Genomic DNA, 14574 nt, shown 5'->3' with positions numbered 1-14574 from the left:
ACCACTACTAGAAAAGTTACTTAATTTATATTTTCTACCCTTTCTACAGTATTTTATTTGTGTCGCGAATTTTGACTTTCTGATCTTATTTCCGGGCTTAGATATAACATGCTGCACACGTAGAATTCGGCTCAGTATACCCTTTTTGCTACTCCCTGTATAATCTCCCTGTATATTTATACAAATAAGTTTCATGGGAGTTCGAAACTGAATTTAACTGCGCTAAACATCTATTTACATGTTTCTAGTATGTAAGTATTATGTAAATACTTCACATACTTCAACCATATAATTACCCCATAATATGTCTATATCTGTTATGTGATATATTGTACACCGGCCGACGTTGAGCGGTGAGTGTAAGCACGGCTTTAGCATATTCGGGCACATGAGGTGTGATATTTGAGATTCTAATGAAAATATTACTATCATCAGGTGACGGTAACCTTCGCTAGTCCCCCGCCGTGCCTATGCGACGCGGCGCGGGACGCCCCCGCGCGCCCCTCCCGCGCCGACGCGCAGCTGCCGCGCCGCTCGCCGCCATCCGACAGCGAGGGCTATGGCACCGGTGAGTAGTATAGTTTATGTCACATGGCCACTCGGCCATTCAAAAGCCTTATTTTCGAACTATTTCAACAAACTGTCTTAAATTGGCCGACGTGCCAAAGGCTATAGATTTATGTCCTGTATTAAAATATGTAGGTATATACAAAAACATAGTTTCAAGACCCGTACTTAAGTTTTACGAATTAGTAGCCGCCGCGTCCTGACAACGAGTGATATGACACTGGTATAGTATAGTTTATGTGACTTGACTACTGCAAAGGAGGGGCTATACTGGCTCGAAGAGTAGATTTCCACTCTGTCTGGTCCTGTGCTACGTTTTCGACTTCGTGCCAGCTCATGCCGAGCGTAGATAATGCCTATTGCAGTGCGATGCCATGTAGTTCTTGGCCGCCCTCTCTTTGGAACCTTGATGTCCTATGACGTTTGATTGACAGATCCTTATGCTTGGTAAATAAACTATTTTTTCCTTGAAAACCAATAAAACTCTATTTTTCCACTCGCATCCCCAGGTTCATCAGGCCGCAGCGCGCGCTCCCCGCAGTCGGACGCGGTGCGGCGGCGCTCGCAGGAGTCCCCGAGACACGCGCGCGCCCGCCGCGACAACACCACCTCGCTCACGGTATGTACAGTGCTCCAAAATTGATAATGCGCATAGAAATCTTTGACAGATCGGTTGTTTTCGATTATGTGACACATGATAGTGACTCCTATCTCTTTCGAACAAGGTGCAAAATGCAAGTGTTTTTTTAAGGCTCTTACGATTTAATTATTCGGGTGTGAAGATCTGCATGTGCATTATTAATTTTGGACAAGTGTACCATGTAGCCTCAGGTTCCAGGGTGCTTGTCCACCAGAGCGGAGAAGGCTAGCGGAGCGGTGTGCGAGGTAAAAATCGACCAATGAAATTGCATAAAAACTCCGCTCATGCTGCTTCATTGGACGATTATTGCCTGCAAGCTCGCCCGCTCCGGTGGGCAGGCAGCTTCAGGATCGTCAAGTTAAATAAATATCTGTCCCAGCTGGGAATCGAACCTACGGCTATGCCCGGGACCTTCGGCATAGCCGTCAGGATCACGAACCACTGCATCATAATATGGTCGTCTAAAATAAAATTGTGGTTCGTGACAATACTATACTCTTGTAGGTATTTATTAGACATAATATTATTCTTTTAAATATTTAGGTATAAGTTTTAAATTCTTATATTTATAAAAGTTTTCTATGACAGTACCTGCTGAACTGGCACCGCCCCTTTTGACATCGCACTTTATAAGACCACTACAGACCGGAAATCTCAGTACTTTTAGTGTTTGTATCTTTTTATTTATTTGGTTTCTGTGTTTTTGTTTGTACATTTGTTTCATAATATCTTTAAATGTTATTGTGGTTATCTCGGGTGCCTAGCTGTTGGTCTTTGTGACTGTCTGTGGTTGTTTTAATGTTAATGCGTTTCATAATAATTATCATTTAATTCATTCACAAAACGATAACTTTATTATGTTAATGTCCACCTTCACGTCGCAGTATGATATTTGCATTAAGCTAAATAAATCTCAATTCAAATTCCAGGAAGAACTAATGCGTCTAATGGACGCAGAGTTAGGCGACCCGCGACCCAATAGCACCACGAGCAGCGGCAGTGCTGCCAACATCACGGCGCCAAGTTCCGCCAACATGACGTCGACAAATTCTACCAACATGACCGCGAACAGTGCTGCCAACATGTCAAGCCCGGGAAGTGGTACCAACAGTGGACCGCCCAGTGTCGCCAACAGCAGCGGCGCAGTCAGTGCTGCCAACAGCGCGGTGAATGGAGTAGCCAATAAGGCGGCGTCGCCCCGCGCCTGCGCGCTGCCGCTGCCGGACGCGACGCAACTTGATTGGTCGGCGCTCGTGCATACTGCTACGAGGGCTATGTTACAGGTAATGTGAAAATATAAATCCTAACTAATATTATAAATGCGAAAGTTTGTGAGTGTGTATGTTTGTTTCCTCTTAACGTCAAAACGGCAGAACCGATTTGAATTAAAACATAGGCTACTTTTTATCGCGGAATTCCCACGGCAAAACTTTTTAAGGCAAAGCAAAGCTCGCGGAAACAAATAATAAGTTACAAAACATATTGTATAGCTAGAGCTCACAGTCCATGTTACATCCACCCTTCTAATGCCCGTGTATATTCCCTGTAGATCTGCGAGGAGCATCAGTTCCCGTCGCTAGACAACCACCCTTCTAATGCCCGTGTATGTTACCTCTAGATCTGCGAGGAGCATCAGTTCCCGTCGCTAGACAACCACCCTTCTAATGCCCGTGTATGTTACCTCTAGATCTGCGAGGAGCATCAGTTCCCGTCGCTAGACAACCACCCTTCTAATGCCCGTGTATGTTACCTCTAGATCTGCGAGGAGCATCAGTTCCCGTCGCTAGACAACCACCCTTCTAATCACCGTATATATTCCCTCTAGATCTGCGAGGAGCACCAGTTCCCGTCGCTAGACAACACGGAGTCGTCCATAGACGCGTCGCTCAGCGAGCCCGCGCTCGAAGCGTGGCCTGACACACAAGGCAGCAACGTGAGTACTGCACGTATATGTTACAGGAGGATGTATGAAATCTGTCATTGTATTAAATTTCTAGGAAGTGTTGTACAATGTACAATGCCTAAAACTACTCGGAAATGTGCGATTTTTATATTAGATTCATTTCCTAAATAGCTTACGAATAATATGTATGATTTTTATTTAAATGGAAATACGTAAAGATAGTTGTGTGGCGGACTCCTAGCCACTAGTTCAGATGAAGATCAACAGATGGCGCTCGGAACGCAATACAGAGAAGATGAATGGAAACTACGCAAATTACTATGAAATCCTACATCGCGCATTCGAAGTTTCTCACCTACGCTGCAATATATAGAAATCAAGCTGCAGCTGCCCGCCAGGCCACACCACCCGGCCTGGTCGGAAGATCCTCCCTTTGCATGGGGATGCTCCAACACCTCCAGCATCTCCATAGGTGTGACGATTAGCAAAGCGAGAAATGTTTTAACTGCAAATGTCCCACCTATATTTTTTTTCAAAATTATATTGTTTGCATGTGTACCTAACCTCTTGAAATTGCCCCGTAAATTGGCTCTCCTAGTGTACTAACATCACCGCCCTTCTCTACACCCCCAGTGTGCACAACCAGCCGCCCCCACCACCGGCGCGGGCGCATCCTGCGCGTGCGGGCTGGCGGGCCGCGTGGCCGCGCTGGAGGCCGCCGCCGCGCACTCCGCCAGGCTGCAGGACGAGGTATGTACATAGTCATTATAGTGACAGGTAATCAGAACTCAACCTCTACGATAGGTGTCAGGTAGTTCATATGCCTACGTAAACAAACATAGATTGGAAAAGTCTTGTTGTGTTTGTATGGGTGTACAAATTACAGCATAACTTTTGAAATCTTAGATGAAGCATCATGGCTCTGCAAATAAAATTGGCATTACAATCGACTGGACCATACTTTGTAAAATAAAGCAGGAGTCCCTGTGACGTTTCATTGACAGATTCTTATGCCTAGTTAATAAAGTCCGATTTCGATTGTCAAATTATAAATACAAGATGTATGGATTTGACATCTACCATAGGACCCGTGCTATATTTTAGAAAGTATGGTCCAGTCAATTTCTAGTGTCAACTTTACAGAGCTATGCTGTTTCATCTAAGATTTCAAGAATGAATAGCTGTGTAAGTGCGCTAAATAATATACATACCATTCCCCAGGTGCGTCGCTTACGCCGCCACAATGCGCGTCTCCGCGAGGAGTCGGCGCGCGCCGTGTGGCAGCTGAGACACTTCACGCAGTGGCTCAAGCGCACCGTGGACCGCCAGTAGCGACATGTAGTGGCATCTAGCGGCGACAGGGAAGTGCTACTAGCGACTTTTATTGGCGACAAGGAAATGCTATTAGCGACACCTGGCGGTGATAGGGATGTGCTAGTAGCGACATGTAGTGGTGACAGGGGCAGTAGCGGCATCTTTTGGCTATTAGGAAGTGGTAGAAGCGACACCTAGCGGCGATAGGTGGAAGTGGTAGTTGTGACATCTAGTGGCAACAAGAGAAGGGCAGTTACGGTATATTATGAAAATTGTTCAACAATGGCGAAGGAAGGATTTTCTATAGTATGCCTGTACCGAAAATGTTCCCATAGTAGGGAGGAACCATAGCAGCATCGCTGAAATTACAGTATAGTAAAAATCAGCTATATTGACCAAAATAGTAGTCATCTGGGTATGTTGCATTTTTGAACGAACGAGCGGCATGGCTTGCACGAATGTCTTCACGCAATTGTGACACATTCCACTCGCGCCTCACCAGAACTTCTAAGGGCTATCCTAAAATTATCGCAATATCAACAGTAAACCATAGATTCGAATGTCAGCATAATTATCACGACGGCAACGATACACCACAGAGACAAGAAACACCCACAATATTCATTGCCCATCGCCCAACTTATGCGTGTTTATGTTCACTACACATTGCAATAATAACATACCTAAAAAACGTTGTCCATTTTTGGTAAAATCTGCACGTTTTACGTGCTTACAATGACAAGTGTCTCAAATATGAGTTTATGAATTTATACTTTCAATTACAGAGTAGAATAAGTATACAATTTGCGTGTTATTGTTTCTTTTTTAATGTTTGTGTATTGTAATTTATAAATATTAAGTAAATAAGCACTCACACCTGTGGCCTGTTCATTTATAAACGAGTGATCCAATCTTCCAGTAGAACAAATTAAATGCTAGAAGTATTATAGCCACTAGACAACCTGATCTATAGTTTAGGCATTATTGCGTAGGTATTAGGGAGTACCTATCCATCTTTAAATACTAACTAGATAATTTATTTATGAATTTATGTAGCTATAGTTCTTGTTATGACTGTATAATAAATAATTACTGATCCATTTATTCGATGGTAATGCGATGAGATCACAACTTAGCAAATAACATCTTTTGGGAAATAAGGTTTAATTGAACTTATAGTAGCTGATCTTTTGTAAACGAACGTAATATTTATCCATTCTTATAAAACAGAATAAAAACTGGTTATAAAATGTACCTTATTAAAGTTATACAAAAAAATAAAATTACCATGACATTGCATCGAATGAGTGTTTGTAGCCTAGTAAAATAACATTAAGAATTAAACCAAACATTTATTTATTAGTAAGTAGTCGAGTAAATCGCTAAAGCTGCGCTGTATCTTATGAAATTGTGCCTTCGGCTTCCGACGAAGCGAGTGTTACTTTGCGTCTAGTGTTGATAGTCTACGTAAGTAAAAACTTGAGTTTTAGAATGGTATCGAATTTTCTATAGTTGATATTTTAACCCGTCGAGATCGACTGAAACCAGTCCGCGGGCAATTCATATAGAAAAGGTTCTGAAAAATTATAGGATTTTAGAAATCCTTATTTATATGATATCGATGGGTAAAACTTATTTCACGTTATTATAAATGATATAAATCTGATTTGAAGTGAATTAGAGTGTTAAGTTCTCAACATGGGAGTTACAATAGTTTAATTAAATTAGTCAACGAATTGTGTATCACAAAACTATTACAATTTACACTCATTCTCATCTCAGTCCACTATCTTTATATGTATCTTAATAAGTACAACGTACTTTCCAACGTGAATAACTTGCTACCTGCCACATACGTCTCTTTTATTGGATTTTAAATATTTTAATTAAGTTTGGTTGTACTCATGAACATCATTAATTCCATTTTTTATAAAACTCAACTTTAAAAGAGTTTTCTATTTAATACTTTCCGAGGGGCTGGTGCTATTCTTCTTCTAAAAATCACAGTTCACAAAAATAATATATTAATATACTGCTTCATTAAAATCATATTGAACTCATTGTGTAACCTCATTAAAATTATACATAAATTAACCTCTATTGTTATATGTAGGTAATACTAATACAAATTTAAACGCTTGATCTAAGAAACATACAAATAATGTACGTACCTACTTATAAAAATCAAATTCATCATCTGAAGAAAAAAAAATTATTAGACTTTCAGACACTTATATAGAAAGGTTTATTAATCAACTGCATATAATATGTTTCTTTGATCAGGTTTTAAATACTAACTGATCTTATGTAAGGTGAACACCAATTAGAATAAGAGTATGCCTAAAGGCAAGTAGTGGGTAGCCAATTTAATATTTAAATAATATATCCTGTAATAGTATAATTGAAATACAACATCTAGCTATAATAACATAACTATTATAAAAAAAGGGATGGAATTTTGAAAAACGGCGTCAATCTTTAATAATCACCACACTGACATAGAAAATGAGGAATGCAGCTTTTCAAAAATCCTCTTATATTTGAATGCATGGACTGTGTGTAAGAAATTTAGATCTTGTTTGCGAGTTTCATTCCAAAATATATACCTGAGTAGGTTATTTAAGTGACGCAAATTATAATAGGAATAATTTTTGAAATTATATTGTGCCTATATTCTACATTTAAGTAATTCACGTGACAGAATTCCAGTTTGAAAGGTTGTTAGCAAATATTCTGTCCTATTCTACGGTGCCTTGAGACAGAGGGGGAGGTGTTAACCATTCTTTGGTAATTTTTATCTTGTTCTGAAACAAATGTTTGTTTTTGTATTGAATGAAGAAAATAAAGCTTTATTAGAGTAGTTGTGCGTATACATGGTGTTACTGCATGTACCTATTGGAATACTATACAATATGTTTAGTAATAATAACTTTTTAATAATTATAAGTTTCAGTGTGTTTTGTTTTGTCTTAAAAGCGTACCGTTTAATCATAAAGATAGGTACATACTTACTATTAAGTCGATTTTTATTTTTATTTCAGTAACATTCTTTATACATCAGCTTTGTGTGTTTGACTGATATTTTTTTAACATTTACACTATTTACCTATATTTTTGATTGAAATTTTGTAAAGTTTTTAGTTGTAAGTCTTGTATTGTATATTTTAGTTTAAGTTTTGATAACAGTGTACTCATTTGATGTTTGTGTATTTTCTCCCACCACAGTTTATGTTAATTTATTTCAATACAAAGTACTTTAAGCTACCAAAGTTTTTTTATACAGTATAATATTCAGAAGCAATTCGTAAAACTTCAGTGGCTTTAAAATTCATCGACCCCATCTATGCAGTGGCTACGAAAAGTATTTAGGTATTGAATTTATTATTTACTTTACATTCCAATGTGGACTTATGTTAACAGTTCTCAGAGCATCGTGCAGCATCCATTTTCTAAATATTGATCGATCCAGCGGTTTACTTCAAAATTGTTTCAAGAATCTATGATGTTTGTTACCGGAACATGACATTGTTCAATAAAAATAATTTGATTCTACAAAACTATGGCGCTGTACAATCTGTACGCATGAGTTTGTTAACCGAAGTCCGCAGATAGGTAGACTCTTCAGAAACCAAATAAATTGTCATATAGTGTGTGCTACGTTAATTTTGTAATATTTAAATTATATATATACGTTGACTAAGTACATACTTTTATGTAATAAAGCATTTTTTTATAATACATGGGGTATTAAGTTATTTAAGAAACCTTTCCATTCGTCATAACTAGATAATCTAAACATTGTTTTCTATAAACCATTATATAATCTCATGTTATCATGCTACTGTATCTTCAGTAGGTAGGTAGTTGTATATTCATAAAGATTAATAAATCTATTTATAATCCGCAGACTACTATAAACACTGTAAATAATATAATTTACTCCGTAAATATGACGGTTACGGTTTTATTTTATGCCTATTTTATTATTGACGAAGCATCACGGGATTATTTAATTTCTATTGATTGTAGGGACATAATTAAGCATAAGGCGATCATCAGTTTAGAAATACATCAAACGTATTTAAATTCAATAAATCCTGGGCAATAAAGTATTCAGATAACATTTACGACTAGGTAATTCCTAAATAATTTGGATGTTCCGATATCAGTAAGAAATCCTGCAGATAAGGTGTCGGTATAAAGCACCGGCGCGGCTGATCGGCCGTAGTATCTACTGAACCAACATGCGTTGCTTCATCCTGCTTGCTCTGGTTGGCGCCGCTTGCGGTAAGTACCCGACAGTGTTTTGGTTTCAAAGTTCAAGTGTAAATAAGTATAATAATTATGTAGACATCTACTATCTGAGGGTAGGTAATCGATACCTTAATCAGGAGTATCCGGATGGATAGGACTCTGTTAAAGTATCAGCCATCATTCATAAACTGCTGTAGGGTGCCACATTTACAGAACCAGCATTTTAAATTTAATGTTAAGTACATTAATCTTGTGATCTCGATCTTCTAATAGGGTTACCAAAAGCCTCTTCCCAAGTGACTTCACTGTACCTACCTTGCCTGGATCACCCTACTGGACAGTCAGCTACTGACGCGTTTGTGACTAGCTGATAAAAAAATACGTTTTTAATATTCATACCTCAACTTCTTCCGCGCTTCTCTCCCTCGCTCCCTGTCTACGTTTTGAATTTTCATACCTCAAGCAACTACTTCCGCTTAGCTGGTTATTATTATTAGACTTATTAGTTATTATTCTGAGATCTGTCTCTTCCAGCGTCCGCGCCCGCGCGCGTGGTGGGCGGTTCCGCCGTGGACATCGGCGACTTCCCGTTCATGGCGTCGCTGCAGATTCGGCTCTTCAACGAGGTGTTCATGGCGCGCGGGGGCGCCACTCTGCTCACTGAGAACACGCTGCTCACCGCCGCGCATCTGCTCAGGTGAGAAGGATGATAATAATATACAGGGTGTACTTACTGGTGACTCAGGAGGTAATTCTGAACAACTTTTGTTCTAAGACTAGTACGAAATCACCACCTGAGTCACACACACACACGCACTCACGCCTTGTACTAATGTACTCCCTTGCGGGGTAGGCAGAGGTGCATTTGCTGCACCCATTTTTCGCCAGAGTGTTATGTTAGTCCCAATGTAATAGGGGGCGGGCCTATTGCCATTTAACGGGCACATCCAAGACCCGAGAACAAATATCTGTGTTTAAACAAATATCTGCCCCAGCCGGGAATCGGACCCGGGACCATCGGCTCAGTAGTCAGGGTCACTAACCACTACGCCATTCGGCCGTCTGAGTCACTTTTGCAACATTTGAAGTTCAGAGTTTCACGGGGCGCAATTAAGGGGTAAGTAATACGAGGTATAAAAACGCATGGTATAACATTCACAAGGTATACGCCCATATGATATAAATTTATTAAGTATAACGATCACTGTGCATAACAAACGAAAGGCATAGTTACTAAATACATAATTTTGTAAAGAATAACGTTCAAAAAGTATAATTTCAATTGATATATCGATTAAAATATATAACGCTTATAACATATATTGTTCACCGTATATAATAACATTATGTATAATGAACAAAAAAATATATTATTATTGGAGCTATGTTGGGAGACGCTCCGCTCCGCTTCGCTGCGCTCCGCTTTGGTTTCGACGAACATGTGCACCTAACACGCTCCTCCTCGCTATGCTCGTCGTCGCACCTATCTTTAGGTTTTGGTACTAGGGATTTTCACAGCATTATTATTATTGAAGCTATGTTGGGAGACGCTCCGCTCCGCTTCGCTGCGCTCCGCTTTGGTTTCGACGAACATGTGCACCTAACACGCTCCTCCTCGCTTTGCTCGTCGTCGCACCTATCTTTAGGTTTTGGTGCTAGGGGGTTTGACGGCGTTGGGTAATTAAACACAGATTATGCGATATGAGAAGAACTTTATACAAAATTATAGTATATATTTTAATTGATATACGTAATGTATGTTATACGAATCGATATTAGTCCTCGTGAGTGTTAGTTATTTTGATATTATATGAAATGTACGATATACCAATTGAATCTTATACCTTATGAAAATATAGATTTTGTTGTTATACGTAACGTTCATTATATGTTGTGAACGTTATTAATGTGAAATTATACATTTCGTTTTTATACGTCGCAATACGCACCCGCAATTAAGACGTGACCAAAGTTTAGCATCGCGCTCACTCACATCGCGCAGCCTCAAGAGCGAGCTTTTGTCCTAGCCCTTCTGAACAACTTTTGAAAATTCCCGAACAAAATATTGTTTTTGCCTAGAATTTTCATAAGTCTTACAACAAAAGTTGTTGTGAATCACCCCCTGAGTAACGTTTGGTACCTAGGTACATACGTTTGCGTTGATTTTCACCGAGCACAGTTAAGATAAATCTACAACCATCACTCTTGTCACGTTTTAAATGCTACCCGTACTGGGTTTAGCGCTTGTTGGCGCGGCGAAAAAAAGAGGCCGCAGAGTTATCCGCTGCCGCTAGTGTTCACGGTATACTCTAGTCTCACTATTGCCACAAGTACACATTTTAACGCTATCCAATCCAATGCGATGGAAGCGGATAACTCAGCAGTTTAAATAGGCCATAAAGGTCATAGTTAGTCATAACCCAGGAGAAAGAAAACTGTTTCTTTTCTTAAGTACAATAGTTTTAAACCCAACCGTCACCCAACAGCGGCCCGGCCGAGAACTTCCGCGTCCGCGTGGGCTCATCCCGCGCCAACGCCGGCGGCGACTTGGTAGCCGCCGCGTCCTACACCCTGCACCCTGAAGCCGACACTCCTCGCCTCGACAACGACGTGGCCGTGTTGAAGCTGGCCCGCTTTGTGACCTTCGGACCTAACGTCTCTCCTGCTGCTATACCTGGGTCCGAGTACCCGCTGGCCGATGGGCTGGATGTGGCCGTGCTGGGATGGGGATCTTTGGGCGTGAGTTTTGGTTTTTAGTTGTTGTTGCTGAGGATTATACGATAAGACTAGCACGCTAAGACCGAGTATACTCTTATCATGTAAGCTTCGCAGTAGACAGGAATACGAAACCTAAACGGAATGGAATTTTACTAGTGAACTACCCGTCAGCAGGTCAATGTACCCGACAATTCTCATTTAAGTATCTAATCTTATGTTAGCCGTCTGCAAGTCTATCATATAACACTAAGATAGTGCATAATAATTAAACTGTCCGACAGAAATTCTTAATTAAGATTTACTAACTTAATTTAAGTTTAGAATCTCATGTCGCTCACTACTAAGGCTGTTTTTAATAGCGTGCGGATTTTATCACGATCTTGCGTACTCTAACTGGTGATTGGTCGGTAGCAAGTATTCTAACCCCTGATTGGTCGGCAGTACAACGGCGAGTACCCCGAGCAGCTGCAGCTGGGCCGCGTGCGCGTGGTGAACCAGGCGCTGTGCCGCCAGCGCTACCTCGAGCTCAAGCAGCAGCCCAACAACGCCAACTACCCTGAGGTCAGTGCAATGTCTTCTACTTCTTGGTTGTAGTTAGCTTTTCCTTATGACCCCTCTCTTGGTCTCTTCTGCGCCCGTCATGACTCTTATGGCCTCTTATGGCCCCTCATTTATCTTATCTAAACGTTCATAACTATTGTTATCATGTTACGTTAACGTACTAGCGCAACGTTATTAAAATGTAATAGAATAGAATAGTTTTCCATCTAACATTCCCGTCCTATGATAACGCGATTGACGTTAACGCAGACCCCTACTAAAGATTCATACTTGTAGAAAGTAGGCTACCAGCGCAGTTCGGCAGTCTCTGTACCTAGGGCTGACAGACGCTCTGGCAGCCAGCTTTTTACGTGTACTTATCCTCTTATCCTACGCCTTAACATTTCCCTTCCAGCCTGTCAAACTCCACACTCATCACCAACGAATTTCTTAACATTAGTGTCTTCCGAGACATTTCTTGTCCTCAATAGGGCATGACGACTTCATTCTTAACTCAATTGGTTAAATGAAGTAGGATCCATTAATTTTGCCCAATCGCGGGATAACCATCCTAACCTGACCCTTCCTACCCTCAGGTGAGCGACAACATGGTGTGCCACGGTCTCGTGGACGAGGGCGGCGTGGAGGCGTGCCAGGGCGACGCAGGCGGCCCGCTGGTGTACGCCGACTACGTGGTGGTGGGCGTCAAGAGCTGGAGCGAGGGCTGCGCCTCCGCCGTCTACCCCGGCGTCAGCGCGCGGGTTAGCAAGTACTCGCAGTGGATCCTGGACACTAACAACAGCCAGTAGGATGTTGAAGTGTAGCTGCTTGTCATCAAACGTTATTTATGCCGTAATATCTAATAACAACTTAGATCAAGCACTATGTGTGTAACAGTTAGTAAAGAATTTAACTGAATAATGTTCTTTGATTGTTAAAAGTTGTAACCATGTAAATAAAACTTTTATGAGATTAACAACTACAAATAAGTGAGTTTTTACTACCATATGCTATTGTATTAATAATATAATACACATGTGATTGTAAATGATTATCTTTTATTGCGGTAGGGTTATAGTAAATCAATTAGGTGGTTTAGTTACAGGTTCTAATGTCCAAACTCCAATCAGATTATGGTTTTAGTATTAGATTAGTGTATATGGTGGATTTAGTATTAGATTAGTGTTTATTACCAGCTGATATAAACCTAAACTTATAAAGTTCATCATCATCATAACATAAACTATTTAAATATATTTAGATGTGCAAAGATGGTATGAGTACTGAGTACTGCCATCATCACATCGGGAAAAAGCATCATCATCAGCCTGCCCTGTGTGATGATGATGAGTGATGGAAAAGGTATTTGTTCTAGAAATCAGTGATTTATAATAGTATTGATTAGTTGGATAAAGGGAATGCTAGTGTTATCATAAATTCATGACTATAATAACTGAGATAAGTACAAATTCAATTTTGTTAGTTTATAAAAAAATCCACTATATTATATTAAAATAACTTAACATACTTTAATTATTATGATTGTAGGCACTTTTCATAGTTCATAACATAATTTAACATTCATGATCCAGTCTTCTGCTCCTCGTCAGCGAGTTGTGCAAGCAGACCATCCACCGTCCACACAGTGTCGGCCATGTTCATGTCGACCTGTGGGACGCAGGAGCGCAGCACCTTCAGCACTCCGTCGATGCCGTCCACAGTGCTGGTCAGGTCTCCGCCGATATCCGCTAGAGTGTCCGCTGTCTCAGTGTCTTTGTGCTCCGCTCTGGAATGTGGGTAGGATTGTTTTTTTAAGCTATAGGTGTGGTTAGGATGAGACACATAGACATAGACAATAAGTACTTATAAAATAGGGTGTACTTTAATACATTTGAACAGAAATTCAATGTGAGGCAGTAAGTTTTAATATTTAGTGTCTGATAAATCAAACTTAAATCAAATTGAAGTTGGTGAGTACTTACACAGGTGGCTTAGATAAGTCCTTCTCTAGTATATCTTGAAAGTCATCGAAATCTGGTAGGGTAGGAATATCGTCACTGCTTGATGCTGTAGTCTTTCTAGGTATTATAATATTTCTGAAAACATAATAATTTTGAGAGGTTTCTTTGCTTTTCACACAGCATGGGTAATGAATGAGGTAATGGGAGTTTATTTTTTATTAGAATTATACTTACTTAGCTTCGATATGTGTGCTTTCTGCCCAGACACCCACTTTTTTCGGCTGAGGATTGCTAGAGCTGAATAATTCATTCATAGTGGATTAGTTTCACTATTGAATAATAATATCGGTTGTTTTGTTTGCAAAACAAAAATTCGTGTTTTGTTGTGTTGTGACGTTGTCATGGAAACAATCACAGTCAAATTTGACATTTGATATTAAATCTGTCAATCTCACGATAGATTCACAGACAAAATAAATATCCCTAGGCCATTATTATTATTCTGAGTATAAAAGCATTCCGAAAACTATCATGACTGTATGGAACAGCTTTTAATAGTAAAAGTAAGCAAAACTTGTTGAAAAGTAGGTACCTATACAGTGAAGACAATCAATCCTGTAATCTCTACCTCTCTCTCTAATAGGTTGCCTGGAAGAAATCGCTCTAAGCGATAAGGC

The 14574-nt window shown here is 40.0% G+C and overlaps 3 protein-coding genes across 5 annotated transcripts in view; 2 read left to right on the top strand and 1 right to left on the bottom strand.

Moving 5' to 3' along the window:
- The window catches only part of LOC105390774 (signal-induced proliferation-associated 1-like protein 1), a 28429-nt gene extending 20267 nt beyond the window's left edge, over window positions 1–8162 (top strand). Inside the window, exons 12-17 of one of the 3 annotated variants that reach the window (XM_048624374.1) lie at window positions 436–568; window positions 1077–1186; window positions 2137–2490; window positions 3033–3140; window positions 3744–3860; window positions 4332–8162. In XM_048624374.1, the coding sequence (XP_048480331.1) occupies window positions 436–568; window positions 1077–1186; window positions 2137–2490; window positions 3033–3140; window positions 3744–3860; window positions 4332–4442 (933 nt within the window). In that variant the 3' untranslated portion in view covers window positions 4443–8162. Of the gene's footprint in view, window positions 1–435; window positions 569–1076; window positions 1187–1795; window positions 1876–2136; window positions 2491–2756; window positions 2841–3032; window positions 3141–3743; window positions 3861–4331 lie in introns of those variants that run through there. The other 2 variants (XR_007266820.1, XM_048624375.1) reach the window with 2 other exon arrangements.
- A 407-nt stretch (window positions 8163–8569) lies between these two features.
- Window positions 8570–12984, top strand: LOC105390022 (trypsin, alkaline C). Its single transcript, XM_011561251.3, has 5 exons — window positions 8570–8711; window positions 9213–9375; window positions 11165–11417; window positions 11838–11957; window positions 12533–12984. Exons 1-5 carry the CDS (start codon window positions 8669–8671, stop codon window positions 12743–12745), a joined length of 792 nt encoding a protein of 263 aa, XP_011559553.3. The 5' UTR covers window positions 8570–8668; the 3' UTR covers window positions 12746–12984.
- A 239-nt stretch (window positions 12985–13223) lies between these two features.
- LOC105390031 lies at window positions 13224–14314 on the bottom strand. Its single transcript, XM_011561263.3, has 3 exons — window positions 14132–14314; window positions 13919–14032; window positions 13224–13722 (listed from the first exon to the last, which is right to left on the bottom strand). Exons 1-3 carry the CDS (start codon window positions 14209–14211, stop codon window positions 13518–13520), a joined length of 399 nt encoding a protein of 132 aa, XP_011559565.2. The 5' UTR covers window positions 14212–14314; the 3' UTR covers window positions 13224–13517.
- Between the last annotated feature and the right edge of the window lie 260 nt (window positions 14315–14574).

Source organism: Plutella xylostella, chromosome 12 (genome assembly GCF_932276165.1).
Source record: "Plutella xylostella chromosome 12, ilPluXylo3.1, whole genome shotgun sequence".
NCBI classification, from domain to species: Eukaryota; Metazoa; Arthropoda; class Insecta; order Lepidoptera; family Plutellidae; genus Plutella; species Plutella xylostella.
The sequence above is the reverse complement of the archived record's forward strand: the minus strand, read 5'-3'. Positions and strand labels throughout refer to the sequence as shown.